Source organism: Raphanus sativus, chromosome 8 (assembly GCF_000801105.2).
Source record: "Raphanus sativus cultivar WK10039 chromosome 8, ASM80110v3, whole genome shotgun sequence".
Taxonomy (NCBI): Eukaryota; Viridiplantae; Streptophyta; class Magnoliopsida; order Brassicales; family Brassicaceae; genus Raphanus; species Raphanus sativus.
In genome coordinates, this window is record NC_079518.1 from 12896126 (window position 1) to 12913076 (window position 16951).

The 16951-nt window shown below is 34.7% G+C and overlaps 1 protein-coding gene across 1 annotated transcript; it reads left to right on the top strand.

Moving 5' to 3' along the window:
* The first annotated feature begins 201 nt into the window (after positions 1-201).
* LOC108822342 (disease resistance protein RPP2B) lies at positions 202-12051 on the top strand. Its single transcript, XM_056992013.1, has 6 exons — positions 202-468; positions 1500-1887; positions 7980-9081; positions 9170-9475; positions 9930-10982; positions 11078-12051. The coding sequence occupies exons 1-6, from the start codon at positions 375-377 to the stop codon at positions 11750-11752; spliced, it is 3618 nt and encodes a 1205-aa protein (XP_056847993.1). The 5' UTR covers positions 202-374; the 3' UTR covers positions 11753-12051.
* The last annotated feature ends 4900 nt before the right edge of the window (positions 12052-16951 follow it).

Here is a 16951-nt window from a genome sequence, read left to right on the forward strand (position 1 = left end):
AATTTGAGTTGGTGTATGTTTTAGCACAGAGTATGAATGTATGTACTGATCGGGACCGCGCCCCCTTGTTGATGTATGAATTGGCCATTTTCCACCATGTTTATTGGTTTAACGGCCGGTCCGGGTTGGTTATATTCAGTATCCAGTGTACATTATTGCTACATGATTTGTTAATGTATTTTTAAATATCGAATCTAATAAAAACAATCATGCCCAACCCTCTTGAATTATTTTCCACTTAGCTCCAAAAACCTTATCATACAAAACCTTATTGTCGGTCACTCAACTCTTGATCAGTTTCAACCAAGCATACATCGGCAATCACTCTTGATCTGTTCTTATCATCATTTAGTAACCACGAATTATTTTTTCTCATGACTACATCGTCCTCCAAATCGGATCCTTCCCGCCGGCAATATGACGTGTTTATCAGTTTCCGAGGGGGCGACACGCGTTTTAATTTTTTTTGAATAAAATGTTAAATTTGATTCAAAAGAAAATAAGCTTGTTTACAGCATGAGCTACTTTGTTTATAACATGGTTACTAACTTGGTTTTAAAAAAAAACTTTATCCTATGTACCCACAACTCCAATCCAACTTTGATATGCGGTCGCCATCCTTTTGTCGTGTCTGAGAGTTGCTATTCTGTTCTTCACCTGCCTGTCAATCATTCGAAATATTATTTCCTCCGAATGGGACTGGTCACCATGCTTCCTGCCGTTGCGTTCCCTCCAAATTGTGTATACAGCAGCCTGAAACACATAGCGAAGAAGAAATCTGTGTATTGGCGAGATTCTTCCCTGCGTAAGATGGTAGACAATGTCCTCCCAGTCAGCAGAGTAGAGGTTGCCCAAAAGGTTTTGCGTCAGCTTCTTCCACAACGTTGAGGAGTAGGAGCACGCAAAGAAGAGGTGGCTTCTCGTTTCCAGATGTTGGTGGCAGAGTATACAACTTCCATCGCTTCCACTGTTCCACATAGCCATTCTATCGCCGGTTGGCAAACGATTATGCATAGCTAGCCATGCACAAAAACGAAACTTCGGTGTTGCTTGTCTGAACCAGAGACCTTTGTGCCAACTAACCTTACCTCCGGTAACTCTTATATGATTCCATGTATCTCGAGCTGTGAACTTTGCCTTGTAGACATCATTCTTCCCTTTCCATAAGACTATATCCTCTTCCTCTGTTCTTGTCAGCATCCTTAGATGGTCTTCAATTTGAATGAGGTCGTTCGAGCGATGGTTTCTTCTTCTACGTTTTGTGCAGGCCGTTTTAACAGAGTCAAACTGGCCAATACCCATGTCTATTTGTCCTCGTGGACCCAACACATCCCTCAAGCAACCCATCGGAGACCAATGATCATACCAAAACGAGGTCTTTTCACCATTGTGCACTTCCACTTTACAGAAATTTCGCGCCAAGTTTCTAACTTTCAAAATTTTCCTCCACATCCATGAACCTCGTTTATTATCTTCCTTGATTGACCAAGATATCGTTGGCTATCTCCAAGATTTTCTCAAACGGAAAGGGATCGACACTTTCGTCGATGAGGAACTGCGACGTGGCGAGAACATCTCACTGCTTCTCGAAATCATTGGACAATCAAAGATCTCGATCGTCATTTTCTCGGAGAACTACGCGGATTCCAGATGGTGCTTAGAGGAAATCGAGAAGATCATGGAATGCAGGAAGACCATGGGTCAGGTAGTTTTACCAGTCTTCTATAAAGTTCGGACATGGGACGTGCAGTGTCAGACAGGGAAATTCGGAGCTCCGTTCGTCAAAGCCGAAAAAATATTCCCGGAATATCTACACAGAATCCAGGGATGGAAAAAGGCCCTGAGTGATGCATCTGAAATCTCCGGATATGTACTTGAAGAGGACAGGTACCTACAAGATTTTGGTCTGAAAAAAAAAAAGATTTTGGTTTGAAAATTTAGATTAATTCCGGTTTAGGATCCACTTTAAATATCTGTTTGGATTTTTAGTTTGGGTTTTAATAGATGTTTTAAAAACCGACCCGAACACTGAACTGGACGATTTACCGGGTCGCTGGATCGTTGGGTCGACTGCGGTTAATAAATGAATTAATTTTATTATATAATAATATATTTTTATGAAAAAATATATGGAAACTAAAGCTGATATTTTTAAATGTTTTTTAAAACATAAAATAATATTTTGGATATATATATATATATATGTTTATTTTTTTTAGAAAATACTTAACTTTACTTTTTATATTTTTATTTTCATTTGATATACAAAATATCAAAAAAATATTTTGGACTATTTAAATTTTTTTGTAACTAATTAAGAGTTATGACATCTAAAAGATCAAAAATAAAATTCATAAATATTTATGTCTAATGTGAATAATAAATTAAACTTCAAATCCAAAATAAACCAAAAGTAAAACATCATTGTAATAAATTGTCAATAACAAACACAAACTAACACCAAATTACATCAACTAATTTTGGCAAAACAAACTGAAAGAAACCTAATTTTTAATTGGAAATTTAGAATATAAAACATAATCTAAAAACATAAACTAAAGCTTTAAAAATGTAAAAGTTATCTATTGGCTCAACCAGTGGTCCAACCGGTACTGAGTTTTGGATTTTGGTGGGGTTTTACGGATTTTTGCGGGTTTTAAAAATTTGGGTTTCACAAAATCCAAACCGTATTTATATAGGTCCACCAGATTTACCGGTTCAACCGTGATTTCAGGTCGGGTTTCAAAACATTAGTTTTAAATTAAATAAATACCGCAGTAGTCGATTGAGCCTCAGTTTAATATTTTGAGCCCTAGTGTATTATATATATATATATATATATATATATATATATCAACCCGTAAATGAGAATACAATTTTGATTACAAGCGTTAACTCGAATAAATTTTTGAATCTAAACTATTCCTAGTTAGCTCCGCTCAATCCATATCCACAACGCATTCCACTGAATCGGATTCGCTATCCTGGAGAGTCGGTTGCTGTTCTTCCCCATTGACAATGATCATAGGAAGGAGAGATTGACTTTGTTCTTTCGGATGCCAGAGTCTTCCAATATCATCTTTGGAGTAACTGACTCCCAATAAACTTATCTAAACTTGTAACTATCACCGGCGTTTAAGCACAAACGAGAGAGACGGAAGGTTCCTTACCCGAAGATAAACCTGAACCCGAGAACACGCCTTTATGCCGAACATAGAGCAGAAAACTCGGGTTTGAGATCGCAAATGCATCAAAGACCAAGAATAACTATTAACCTGCACGCGTGAAAGAGAAAGTAATACTACCAACAATAGTCAAGGGACCAATCGATGACACGGAGAAGTGCAACCCTCAAGTAGTCACCGCTATTGATTAGAAGCCGTAGATGGCCTCGACAAACTAATCTCCCAAGCCATTCGCTGCTTGCCAAAAACCGGAGGAAAACCACCATGATCTTGCTTACACAATGTCTTCAGTGACATAGAAAACAAAGCTTTTGAGAAAAAAAGCTAAACCCTTTAAAGCAAAGCATCTTTCCTGGTTAGGGAATGATCGACGAGGCTCGGTAAAGGGATGAAGCAGACAGGAAGGCAAAGAACCGCATGAGCTAAACAGCAATAGACAACTGCACCCTCAGTGTCCTGCAATACTTCACGCGCTAGAGAACTACCACACAGTAAAAACCTCCCAGGCCCGCTTCCCTAGGAGAGCCGCCTCCATGGATCTTCAACGCTTCAGTATCGTCGATCAATCTCCTCCTCTCTGAAGCTGCTCCTCTCCTCCTCCATGACTTCGAAGGTCGTAGCTCCTCCTCCGTCGTGGTCCAGACCTCCTCCCGACCCTCCGCCGCGAAAGCTTCCTCTGTTTGAACCGCTGCAACCGCCCGACCCTCCGGATCCTCCAGACGCATCTCTCGTTCCTGATCTTCTTTGGTTCATCTCTACAACGTCCATCCGCTGTCTCTCCTCCGCTTTTCATCCCGCTGTTCCTCTGTCTCTTTGTTTCATATGCCCTTGCCCATCTCGTCTGACTTCACTAGTTCCAGATCTGTCTTCTACGGCATGGACTTCTTCTTGCAGAGAAGGCTCCCGTCAGACCTCAGGTTTGAAGACGTTGCGTCATGCGCTATCTTTCTCGTCTCCTAGGACGATGACCGTTCTCCCCTCGGGGAAGATTTACTTTACCTGGTTCTGGTCGATGAACCTCCCCTCTGATGATCAACGGACCCATCTCTGTTCACCAGAAACATCGCTTATAACGACACTGGCAGACCACAATGACCAACGGCTCAGCTTTGACTCCCGCAAATCTGTATGGTTCCATCACAGTAATGCTGGAGTCGACAGGTTTTTCTGGGAATTAAGGCATATTCCTTCGGAAATTGGAGTCAATCCTATCCTTCTGTTCGCTGGTGTAGAGAAGTCAAGATCTTTAATGTGGCTTAGGTGTGGGTTCAGCAAAAATCTATGGCTCCGACGCGGTAACATTGGTGGCCGAAGCCTCTGTTTGACCTCAGCTACAGCCTCTTTCTCTCAATGCCTACTAGACTTCACTGACCAGAGGCTCGACGTTGGGTCTGTCAAATCTCCATGGCTCCAACACGGTAATGCTGGAGTGAGGATTTCCTGCCTAAACTCAACACTTGCTCTCTCGGAATCTATTGATAAGCCCATCTCTCTGTCCTATGTGAATGTGAAAAGCTTAGAAGTTCATATATTTTTCTTTGGTGCAATCTCTGGAGTTAACTCCAAATGTCCAAGCAAAGCTCTTCATCAACGTCACACTTCAACAAGTGCAAATATCAAACCAAGTTTCTTATTAGGTTGGAGTCTCCTCAAGCTTGAAGATTGCAGTCCCTTGGCCTTTTCTCTTTTCAAAAAGGCTAGCCAAACTTCCTCATGCCGGAGCCATGAGAGATCACTATCCATCTTCCTCCTCTTTGTGGGATTGAAAAGTTCCATCAAAACTCCTCTGTGTGTGAGGTACTTTTCTTTTGGTTGGATTATCGATGACGTAGAAGCGTCATCTTCACACTTAGCGACCGCCTCAAACTCTTTTGTGACGTCGCCCCTCATTGCGGAAACCTTGGCGATGCGAAAAGCCATAACCTCTGCTCTCGACAAAAGGATCATCTCCCTCTTGATTCACTCAGACTCTCAGGTTTTCATCAAGCTTTTGAAGTCTATGGGAAGAAATATTGAGACTGTAGCATCCCTTATCGATATCTATCTCCTGTTTACTAGTTTTATTGTTATCCAGTTTAAGTTTTTCTCTAGAGCTAACATGGTTAAGGCAGTAGCCATTGAAGATCTTTCTGTAATGTTACTAGTTTAATCTTTTAATGAATGCAGTTTCACAAAAAAAAAAAAAAGCAACCGTGACTCTGCACGCGCACCCTTCCTAGATAGCGAGACTCTTCGGAACAGAAATGAGACGGGAGAACCGCTGGTTGCTGCACCAATACACCCTGGAAATGAACAACGCCGATGAACCAATGCCACTTTGACCGGAGCAGAAGCGAGAAACCTCCTCCATCGATACCAACCGGAGCAGGCCCGAACCACTACTCACCTCCAGATTCGAGAAAAACCTTCACCCACACGCCATTTGTTGCAGGCCTTAGGACTGGAAACGATGAAAGCTCGCCAGATCTGAAAAACTCAGCCACAAGAACCCTAAAATCCGACACCGTTTCACCTTAAATCCCTCCGACCTCGTCGCTGCTCCAAAGAAGAAGCTCGCTGGTGGATATGCAGCCACTCGAGCGGAGCGAAGCCTCAGACGAGCTATCTAGAGATTGCAACATATCGGGGAATGGAAGAGGGGTGAAATAGATGCAAGGAGAAGATGTAGGAGGAGGAGAGCACGCCTCATGTGCCGGCCCTAGGATCACCGGACGCCGGAGCAGAAGACGGTTTGGATCAAATGCTAGAGAGCAATAGCCCTAGTATTTTTTCCTCTAAAAGTAAATGAGGGTTTTGCTCTGATGGTTCACTCTATTTTCTACTCTGGAAATGAATATTCTAAGTATGTATATATTTTAACAATCATTAACTTTCAAAATATTAAAACTTTTCCTTTCGTTTTGTTTTATAACAATATACTACCACAGTTATACTATTTATACAACTAAAATATCATGTTTCTTGGTCAAGAACGAGCGGATTAATTTCATTAAAAAGTTATGTGTATTTGGAGAAGTTAAACATTTATCTTAGCAAATCTAATAATGATATTTTTCATATCTGTTTTGCAAGAATACTTCTCTGTAAGTCTCTAGATGAATCTCTGGTCAATGCTAATTTCGTTTTTCAATTGACTATTTTGTGTATTTTGCAATTGACTGAGATTTTGAAGATATTTGATTTTTCAAAGAAGGCTTCTTACCGTCACAAGAAGTTTTCGAAATTTTGGAAGTTTACGTAGATTAGTTTTACAATTGACAATAAAAATTAAAATTCAATACTCTCTCTCTGTTTCTAACTATAAGTAGTTTTGCTTAAAAACAAAAATATTTAGAAAATCACATTTATAGCTTTAGCATTTAATTAAAGAGTAAAAGAACCAATAACAAATAACACTTATAACTTTGCTTTTAACTTTTTATTGAAATTTTATTTTTATCATATAAAGCTTAAATAAAAAGAAAAAAATTACAATAAATAGAGATATCTTAGTTTTTAGTTTTTAGAAAGAAAGTTAAACCAAAAGAAATGCAATTTGAAGCTAAGATAATCACATTAAATTGAATCTATAACTTTATTTGATTTAGCACAGCAAACACACAAAAAACAATTGGTGAAAATAAATTCTTACCAATTTTAGCAGTTTGTATAGTAGACTTTTCTATAAGTCTCCTGAAAAAATATGCTAATAAAGTCTGAAGTCCAATATTTTTCTTAGATCTGAAAAAATTGCATATCAAAAACGATAAAATTGTTTCAAAACTGAGAAAAAATTCAAAAATAAATATTTTATGCCTTAATAATAAAAAAAAAACAATTACATTTTGTTGAATTTACATCTTTTTGAATCTAACATATAAAAACACAAAAGTATATATCCAAAATTTATAGATCTACCTAAAAAGAGTGGAAGAGGAAAAACCATGAAATAAAAACCTGCAAAAAAAGATAAAATAGTAAGAAAAATATGAGACAAAAGATAAGAAACTGATATAAAGTTTGATGTCTTCAAGTTCAAAGAGATTAGAGAGCATCGAAGAGTTAGAGTGAAAAACATTAAATTTTTGTTGCACCATTTGAGATGAAGAAATAGAAGTGTAATCTTTTTTGGTATAAGGAGATAAAAATTCTAATTATTTTAAATGTTTTCGGTTGGGAAGGCTCATTAGAAAGTCTTCTAACATAAAATGGACTATGAGACTTCCCAAAAAATCTTCTAAACCCTAAATTTGCAAGTCCTTTAATGCATCATCATATGTTAAGAAGTCTTTTCTAAACTCTTAAAATCAAATAACTAACTAAATAACAACAATTTTTTCATCAATAAGATTAACTTATAAAGTTTTTAATAAATATAAAATTAAACACATATATGTTAAATTTATTTATTTGTTTAAAAAAAATAAGATTCTAAAATCTAACCCTAAAAATAAAAATAATATTATAACATATGCTATCAAACCTTAAACCAATAGTAATCATGACTTACAACTTATATTCACGCATCTATTTTGAAAAAAAAATCAATTTTATTAAATCTAAATTTACATCATTTATAATTGTCTATAGTTACATTATTTTAATTTATTTTCCATCATTTTTTTAATAAATTCATAAACTATTTTGAAGAATAACAAGTTTTCAATTTTTTTTATCCAAAACAGCAAGTTTTATTCCGATCTAGTTACTCAATTCAGGTTTGAGTAATATAATTACTATTTGCCGTAAAAAAAATCATTATCTCATTTTATTTTCATGTTTTGCTGTAACTTGGAATGATTTTGCATTTGGCAGACCTGAGTGCGACTTTGTTGACAATATTGCCAAAGAGACGTCAAGGTTGCTAAACAAGCTATCTCCATCCGAATTTCCTGGTCCAGGGATTGAATTGCGTACGATGGAACTGGAAAATCTAATGTGTTTTGAAGAGACGAGAGGTGTTCGTATCGTTGGGGTTCTTGGGATGGCTGGGATTGGAAAAACAACTGTTGCAAACTGTGTGTATGAGCGAAACTTCAACAGTTTCGAGTGTAGCTGTTTTCTTTCAAATGTTCAAGACGAGTTAAAACTACAAACAATAGATCAGTTGCAGAAGAAACTCCTGCGTCAGCTATTAGATGACGAAAAGCTTGAAGTTGGAGCTGCTGTAGGAGCACACAAACGCTTAGAGAAACGTCTTAGGAACAAGAAGTTATTTATTGTGCTCGACAACGTGACCAATGAAAAACAAATAAGCCTTCTTATTGGGGAAGCGGGAAAAGAACTGTACCGAGAAGGAACTCGGATCCTTATAACAACAAGGGACAAGAAACTGCTAGACAAGGTTGTGGATGGGACATATGTGGTTCCGAGATTGAGCGGAAGAGAATCTCTGGAGCTTTTCCGCTCGAAAGCATTTTCTAGTGATCACTGCAACACGGCAGAGTATATTGATCTATCAAACAAGTTTGTGGATTATTCTAAAGGCCATCCATTAGCTCTGAGGACGTTAGGTTCTGATTTGTGTGGGAAAGATATCCCACATTGGAAGAAGAAACTGGAGGGACTAGAGAATCAGCTAGACAAGAATATTAAAAAGGAACTTAACACTAGTTATGAGGAACTATCCGATGAAGAGAAGAGCATATTTCTTGATGTGGCGTGTTTCTTTTATTCGGAGAAGTTTGATTCTGTTTCGAGGATTCTAAGCACTTACCGTGATGATGAGTCTAATGTGATAAATGATCTTGTTGATAAGTGTATGGTGACCATTTCTGATAATCGGCTTGAGATGCATGACCTACTGCTGAAAATGGGAAAGGATATTGGTTATGAATCATCTATCAATGAGGTAGGTAAGCGTAGTCGGTTACGGGACCCAAAAGAAATTTGCCGCATCTTAAGAAATAAAAACAAGGTGAACCAGAGAATGTTTTCATTTGTTTTTATGAATGTGGTTTTGTCAACTACTTTTTTATGTTTATTTTTTATTTTTACTTTTCCAGGGCACCAAGAAAACTAGAGGCATCTTCTTAGATATGTCCAATGTTAAAAGAATGGAGCTACCTTGTGATATTTTCACGAAGATGTTGAATCTCAAATTCCTCAAATTCTACAATTGTTCCGAATGGTGTGAGAAGGATTGCAGATTACAACTTCCTGGTGGGCTTGACTATTTTCCAGATGAGCTGGTGTATCTCCACTGGCAAGGGTACCCTCTGGAGTATCTTCCAATGAACTTCGACCTGGAAAAGCTGGTTGTTCTTAATCTGCGTTATAGCAACATTGAGCAGTTGTGGAAAGAAGAGAAGGTACAGTTTTTGGCTGTAAAGTCTTTCATTACTTAGTAGTTAGTACCATATCATCTTATATATTAAAATATAAGTCACAAGACTCACAACCTAATAAATATGTGATTTTTTAGAAATGTATTCTCACTAGAAATCAATTGTCATTCATTTACTATTAATAATATGATTTAATAATATCATTTTTAATATAATCATCAACTCTTACAAAACCAGATTGGTTAACAAACCGATATTTGATTTCTTATTATTATTTGATTCTTTATTAAATATAATCCTATTATTTTAATTATGAAAATTTAATTTTTTTTACCTTACCACAATCCAAATATTTATGAATATAAAATGAAAATCAACACCCCACGATTGTGCAGGTCAAAATCTAGTAATGTTGTTAAGTAGTAATGTTGTTAAGTCTGCATGTGGTTATTAAATTATGGATCTATTTTTATTGCAGGAGACAGGAGAGTTAAGGTGGGTCGATCTCAGCTATTCAAAAAAGTTGCTGAATCTATCTGGCTTGTTGAAAGCTCAAAAACTCGAGAGGTTGGATCTTGAATGCTGTGAAAGTTTAGCTGAGTGTTCATCGATCCAGGAGATGGAAAGTCTTGTTACACTGAATCTCAGAGATTGCTTAGAGCTCAAGAGTCTTCCAGAGGAAACCAATCTGAAGTCTCTCAAGACTCTTATCCTCAGTGGTTGTTCAAAACTCATGAACTTTCCAACTATATCAGAAAACATAGAATCCCTATATTTGGATGGCACAGCGGTAGAAAGAGTTCCTGAATCCATAGGTTTTCTCCGAAACCTTGCTGTGCTAAATCTAAAGAAGTGTTGCAGCCTGATGAGTCTTCCTGACAATTTTTGCAAGCTGAAATCTCTTAAAAAACTGATTCTCTCTGGTTGTTCAAGGCTAGAGAGTTTTCCGGACATCAATGAAGACATGGGTAGCTTAGAGATTCTGCTCATGGATGAGACTGCCATCAATCAAATTCCGAGAAAAATGTATATGAGCAGTCTCAAGATGTTCTCATTTGGTGGATCCAAAGTCCAGGATCTCACATGTTTGGAATTGCTGCCTTTCTCTGGCTGCTCTGGGTTATCAGAAATGTATCTCACAGATTGTAATCTGTACACTTTGCCAGACAACTTTAGCTGCTGCTTATCCTTCCTTCAGTCTTTATGCCTGAGCAGAAACAATATGGAGAATCTACCTGGAAGCATCAAGAAACTTCATCATCTAAAGTCCCTTTACTTGAAGCATTGTGAAAATCTCATTTCTCTTCCGGTGCTTCCATCAAATCTGCAGTACATGGATGCTCATGGCTGTACCTCACTCGAAACAGTAGCGAAACCCATGACGCTTATTGTGGTAGCTGAGAGGACTCATTCTACTTTCGTCTTCACTGATTGTTTCAAGCTAAACCAAGATGCGCAAGAAAATATTATGGCTCATACTCAACTCAAGAGTCAAATACTAGTGAATGCATCTCTTCAACGTAATCATAAGGTTAAGCTCTTTTTACTCTGTTACTATTCCAGTGCCATTTTTCGTTCATATCTCATGCTTAAATGTTTTTTTCGATTTTTTTTTTATCATTTCAGGGACTAGTTCTGGAACCTCTGTCTAGTGTAAGTTTTCCAGGAAATGATTTACCATTATGGTTCCGCCATCAGAGAATGGGATCTTCCATGGAAATTGACCTGCCTCCACACTGGTGTGACAATAAATTCATTGGACTTTCTCTCTGCGTAGTTGTCTCGTTCAAGAACTATGAAGACAAAACCAGCCGGTTCTCGGTGATATGCAAGTGCGAGTTCAAACTAGATAATGATGATCGCATCAGCTTTACTTGTAGACTTGGGGGGTGGAAAGAGCAATGTGGATCATCTAGCCTCAAAGAAGAACCAAGAAGACTCAACTCTGATCATGTCTTCATCAGTCACAACAGCTGTTTCCATGCCAAGAAAGAACATGATCTCAACCGATGTTGCAACACGACCGCCTCATTCAAATTCTATGTTATTGATGGTGTAGATTGCTGCGAAGTGGTGAAATGTGGGATGAGCTTGTTATATGCACCGGATGAGAATGATTATATGTTGAAGGAATTACAGGAGAGTAACCTCGAGAAAGCGACGGTATCATCTGGAAAAGAAACAGATCTAAATGCAACCGCTATAGATCATGAAGCTGTTTTGTCCAAGAGAGGTCGTGTTTATCTACAAGAAGAAGAGCTACTGAACGGGAAAAGATTACGTTCTTCCAACAAAGTCTAATCTCTTGGAATACTAATGGTATAAAAGCTGATTTCAGATATGTCTCAACTCCATCTCTTAAGTGAAATGCTGAGTCAAGAGTGTATATAGTTTATGGAGTTCAATTCCAGAATCTTAAGTAGTTTTCAAGAAAGGAGTAAATTATTTTCTCAAAGGCAAACTACGTTTCTATTTCAGAACATTGAATTTCATTTGCAGTTTCTTTAAAATGTAAAAGCTTTTGACTTGTGATAAGGTATTGATAGTATTATCTTTCCAAAAATATGATTTATGATTATTTTAAAAGTTTGAAAGGCAAATGGTTTCTTTCAGAGATGATTAGACTTGAGATGGCGGTAAGATGTAGAATATGGAATAAGGACGTATGGTATACTGTAATTTAGTACTTAGTAGTAATATTGTTGACATAAATTTTGTAATTTAATAACACAATATAGAAATACTTTATCTAAAATATGTAGAACCTCAATTTTACTACTTTCTCTCTTGCGTGATCATTTTATTGGATTCAACTGGCAATTGGTTACACAAAATGATAAGCAAAAGAGATCAAATATACAGTAATGAAAAAGTTAATACAGTTAAAAAATCATGATTTAAGTTCAAAAAGAAAAAGTCATGAACTTTTTTACATAATAAGAAGAAGTCAGTCATGATTAAATAGCTAAATGGTTACAAATAGGATGACGCTATACCATTGATAGATCCCATAAGAAAAGACTATCCTATAATATTACCGATCAAAACCCATGCATGATATCCCTCTATATATTAAAATAAAAATACATTTGCCACATGTCGCTCATACAGAGTTTCTCAGAAGAAATCTTGTGTTCTTATTGGTTGATTTTTTAGAATTTTTTTTTGATTTATTTTTGTCATCGACAACCTAATAGGAAAATAACACTAATTATTAACCTCATAAATTATTACTTGCACAAGAATATTAATAAATACATGTATTAATAAGTTTTCTTATTACAAATACGGTAAATCATTCATTCTTGATGTCGACCATTTATTACATTGCATAATGGCATTTAACGATTTGTATCTAACTAGGAAACTTATTTTTATTAACTTACCTTAGTAATATTGATTGCTTGCGCAAGTTAAAATCATATCATATGCATATCATTTTATGACAATACAAATTTAATATTTTTCTTAAAACAATTTCATTATTTATTGTAAAAATATTACTTTGGCGTCATTAATATGAGAACATTCACTTTATATATATAGAGGTGAATCTCGAGGTTTTAAAACACAAACATTCTTCTCCAGACGGATTATGAAGCTCAGAGACGTCAAATCCCTTGCGATTTTGTTCTCTTGAATAGGTAAGCTTCATAATTCTACTAATTCTTATTAGCTTTTCTTGTATAATGTGACACGAATGGTGAATGTTTATTTTGAGCTTTTGAAGGATTTTAACTTGTGTTTCCACATTATTTCTAGCATCCATTGAAGCTGACCCTGAAGTAATATTTCATTTGTAAGTTTTTTCATTTTAACTTCAAGTATCAAATAAAGTGTAAATACGTTAGTTTGACGCAATGTTCTCTTTAGACTCTGTTTTTAATAAACTCATTGTTTCTCATATAACACAATTCTCGGCAACAGTGGACAGATAAAGTGACTGCAAACTCGCGGGATACAAGTTGCTCACTTATCCTAAAAATCCAGTACTGCTCACTTGTTCTGAACTCATTGATGCTGCAGCATGATCCCATAAGTCTTTTGGACAACACAAAGATGTTAATAACATTTTTGTTTGCCTTGGTAGTGATTTACGTCATAAACATTAACATGTATCTTATAAGCTCATATATAATAGGTATCTTAATGTTGTAAGATCACTATTATTAATCCATATAGCCATTTTAAAATATTTTCAATTAGTTAATTTATTATAATAAATTACACTGTTTGCATAATTTGAATCCCAAGCGTATTTAATTCAAGATTTTAAATGTAATTTACCATGTTTGTAATTTGTTAATTTTTTTATTAATAACTTACTTTATTTTCATTGTGGATAACTTGCGCAATTTGGTATCATATTTATTGCTTTGTTTAAATAATTTACCTTTAGTTAATTCGGTTTTAATAACTTACCTTATATTGAATACGGATTACTTGGGCAAGTTTATATCATATTTACTGTAGACCAATTTATGACAATATAATAGGTATCTTAATGTTGTAAGATCACTATTATTAGCACATATAGCCCATCTTTTAAATATTTTCAATTAGTTAATTTCCTATAATAAATTACACTGGTTGCATAATTTGAATTCCAAGAGTATTTACTTCACGATTTTAATTAATTACACTGATTGCATAATTTGAATTTCAAGAGTATTTACTTCACGATTTTAAATGTATTTACCATGTTTGTAATTTGTTAATTTTTATTAATAATTTACCTTATTTTCATTGCGGATTAGTTGTGCAACTTGGTATCATATTTATTACTTTGTTTAAATAATTTACCTTTAGTTAATTCAGTTTTAATAACTTACCTTATATTGAATACAGATTACTTGGGTAAGTTGATATTATATTTACTACATACCAATTATAACAATATAATAGGTATCTTAATGTTGTAAAATCACCATTATGAGCCCTTTTTATTAGCCCATCTTTTAAATATTTTCAATTAGTTAATTTTTATAATAAATTACAATGGTTGCATAATTTGAATCTCAAGAGTATTTACTTCATGATTTTAAATGTAATTTACCTTGTTTGTAATTTGTTAAATTTTTTATTAATAACTTACCTTATTATCATTGCGGATTACTTGCGCAACTTGGTATCATATTTATTGATTTGTTTAAATAATTTACCTTTAGTTAATTCAGTTTTAATAAGTTACCTTATATTGAATGAAGATTACTTGGGCAAATTGATATCATATTTACTGTAGACCAATTTATGACAATATAATAGGTATTTTAATGTTGTAAGATCACCATTATTAGCCTATATAGCCCATCTTTTAAATATTTTCAATTAGTTAATTTTTTATAATAAATTACACTGGTTGCATAATTTGAATCCCAAGAGTATTTACTTCACGATTTTAATAAATTACACTGGTTGCATAATTTGAATCCCAAGAGTATTTACTTCACGATTTTAAATTTAATTTACCATGTTTGTAATTTGTTATTTTTTTATTAATAATTTACCTTATTTTCATTGCGGATTACTTGCGTAACTTGGTATCATATTTATTATTTTGTTTAAATAATTTACATTTAGTTAATTCGGTTTTAATAACTTACCTTATATTGAATACATATTACTTGAGCAAGTTGATATTATATTTACTGCAGACCAAGTTATGACAATATAATAGATATCTTAATGTATGATAAAACAAATAAGGACGACTAAATTTTTTTTTAGAGAAGTTAATTTATTGTCTCTCATCTCTTAAATAAATGTATCCATTTAGTTTTACATTTTGGGTGTTATTTGCCAAATAAGAAAATAATTAGAAAAGACCATATATTTTTCTGGACTAGACTTTCTCACTATATACACTTTTCTTATTTAAAATATTTCATTAATTTTCAACCCTAAAGGCATCGGTTACAGCTAAAATTCCGGTTAACCAGAGAAATAGTAAATTCTAAGTTAACAGGATTTTGATACAGCAAATAGCAACATATCCAAATAGCAACAGCAACAGCAAATGCATAATTAAATATTAAACTACAACAAAATACCACATTATTTCATAAAATTATTAATAATTTAATAATTTTATGAAATAATGTGATATTTTGTTTGTAGTTTAATTTTTTATTATATATCTCTATTTATAATTTCATCTTTTAGTGTAAGATTTTATTAGCTAATATTTCTGTAATATTTTTATATACATGTTGTTTTATGGATTTATATTAATTATAATAAATACAAGGACCATAAAGTAAAATACAAATAGTTTTAAAGTTAAGTTTGAAGTTTTGCTTTTGGAGAAAAACACCTTGAAACTTCAAATATAGAGTTTTTACAAACTCTAAAATATAAAGTCAAACTATTTTTTTTTTGTCAGCAACAATACAGACTCATATTGACTCTGTTAACCAAACTGGAGGATCTGTATCCATATGGACGACGTAAGATGTTTGCTTTCTTGCACTACGTGCTATACAGTCCGCCTTCGTGTTCTTTGTCCTGGGTACATTGACCACCTCCGAAGAAGTAAAACTTCTTCTCAGACTCCTTATATCTTCCAAATAACTTGCAAAGGCTGGCCATTCATCTGGTTCCGAAACAATCTTCACCACCTGCGAGCAATCCATTGCAAACGTAACATTATATTGTCTCAAATTTCTCATACATTCCATTGCCCAAATCAATGCCTCAATCTCTGAATGCAAAGGAGAAAGACTTGCTCTCGTATTCCTTGCACCCATTAACCCATCAAAACCTTCCAAAGTACTATACCATCCTTGGCCTGATAAACTCTCATTGACCTTCCATGATCCATCCGAGAAACACCATCTGCCCGGAATTAATTGAACCTGTGGTGTGGCTGTTATCGTTGAAACTTCTAATCCTTGGTTAATGCTGTTTTGTGCTTCTTTCCAAAGCCGGGACTCAGTTTCGGCCAACTGAAGAGTATCACGAGGATCAATATCTAAATTACTAAAAACCTTACAATTTCTTGCCTTCCAAAGTCAAACTATATATTGGTATAAACCAACATAAATCTTTGATAAAAAAAAAAACCAACATAAATCAATGATGTTGGGATACTTAAAATACTGCATGTCAAATAATTTGCATGTTAACCACTTCCTGGTGGTCTATTGATTTTTACTAGATGAAAATTTTCTTTGTTGATCTAAAACAGAGATCGATAATATAAAATGGCTAGCTCCTCATGCAGATAGGTGGAGTGAGTCTCTAATTCTCGCTTAATTCTCAAGTAAAGCAACCAGGCTTGCTTGTCACCGGTTGGTAGACAGCTAAAAGATTAGTTGGTTGAGTTTGAGTCCGTTGGTCACTTCTGGTTAATTTCCCAAAAAAGGGAATTTTGCCAAAAAAGAACAAAAAATCTTACCTATTGTCCCTTTAGAATTATTTTAGGGATTATTGTCCACTTAGAATAAATATTAATGTTAACCCCATTATAACCTTCTAATTATACAATTAAAATTTGTAAAA

Excerpts from the sequence above, each read along its gene's own strand:
- LOC108822342 (XM_056992013.1), top strand. The coding sequence starts at position 375 with ATGACTACATCGTCCTCCAAATCGGATCCTTCCCGCCGGCAATATGAC. Across the intron at positions 9,476-9,929 it reads AGTTGTGGAAAGAAGAGAAG|GAGACAGGAGAGTTAAGGTG; the intron begins GTACAGTTTTTG and ends TTTTTATTGCAG. Across the intron at positions 10,983-11,077 it reads CTCTTCAACGTAATCATAAG|GGACTAGTTCTGGAACCTCT; the intron begins GTTAAGCTCTTT and ends TTATCATTTCAG.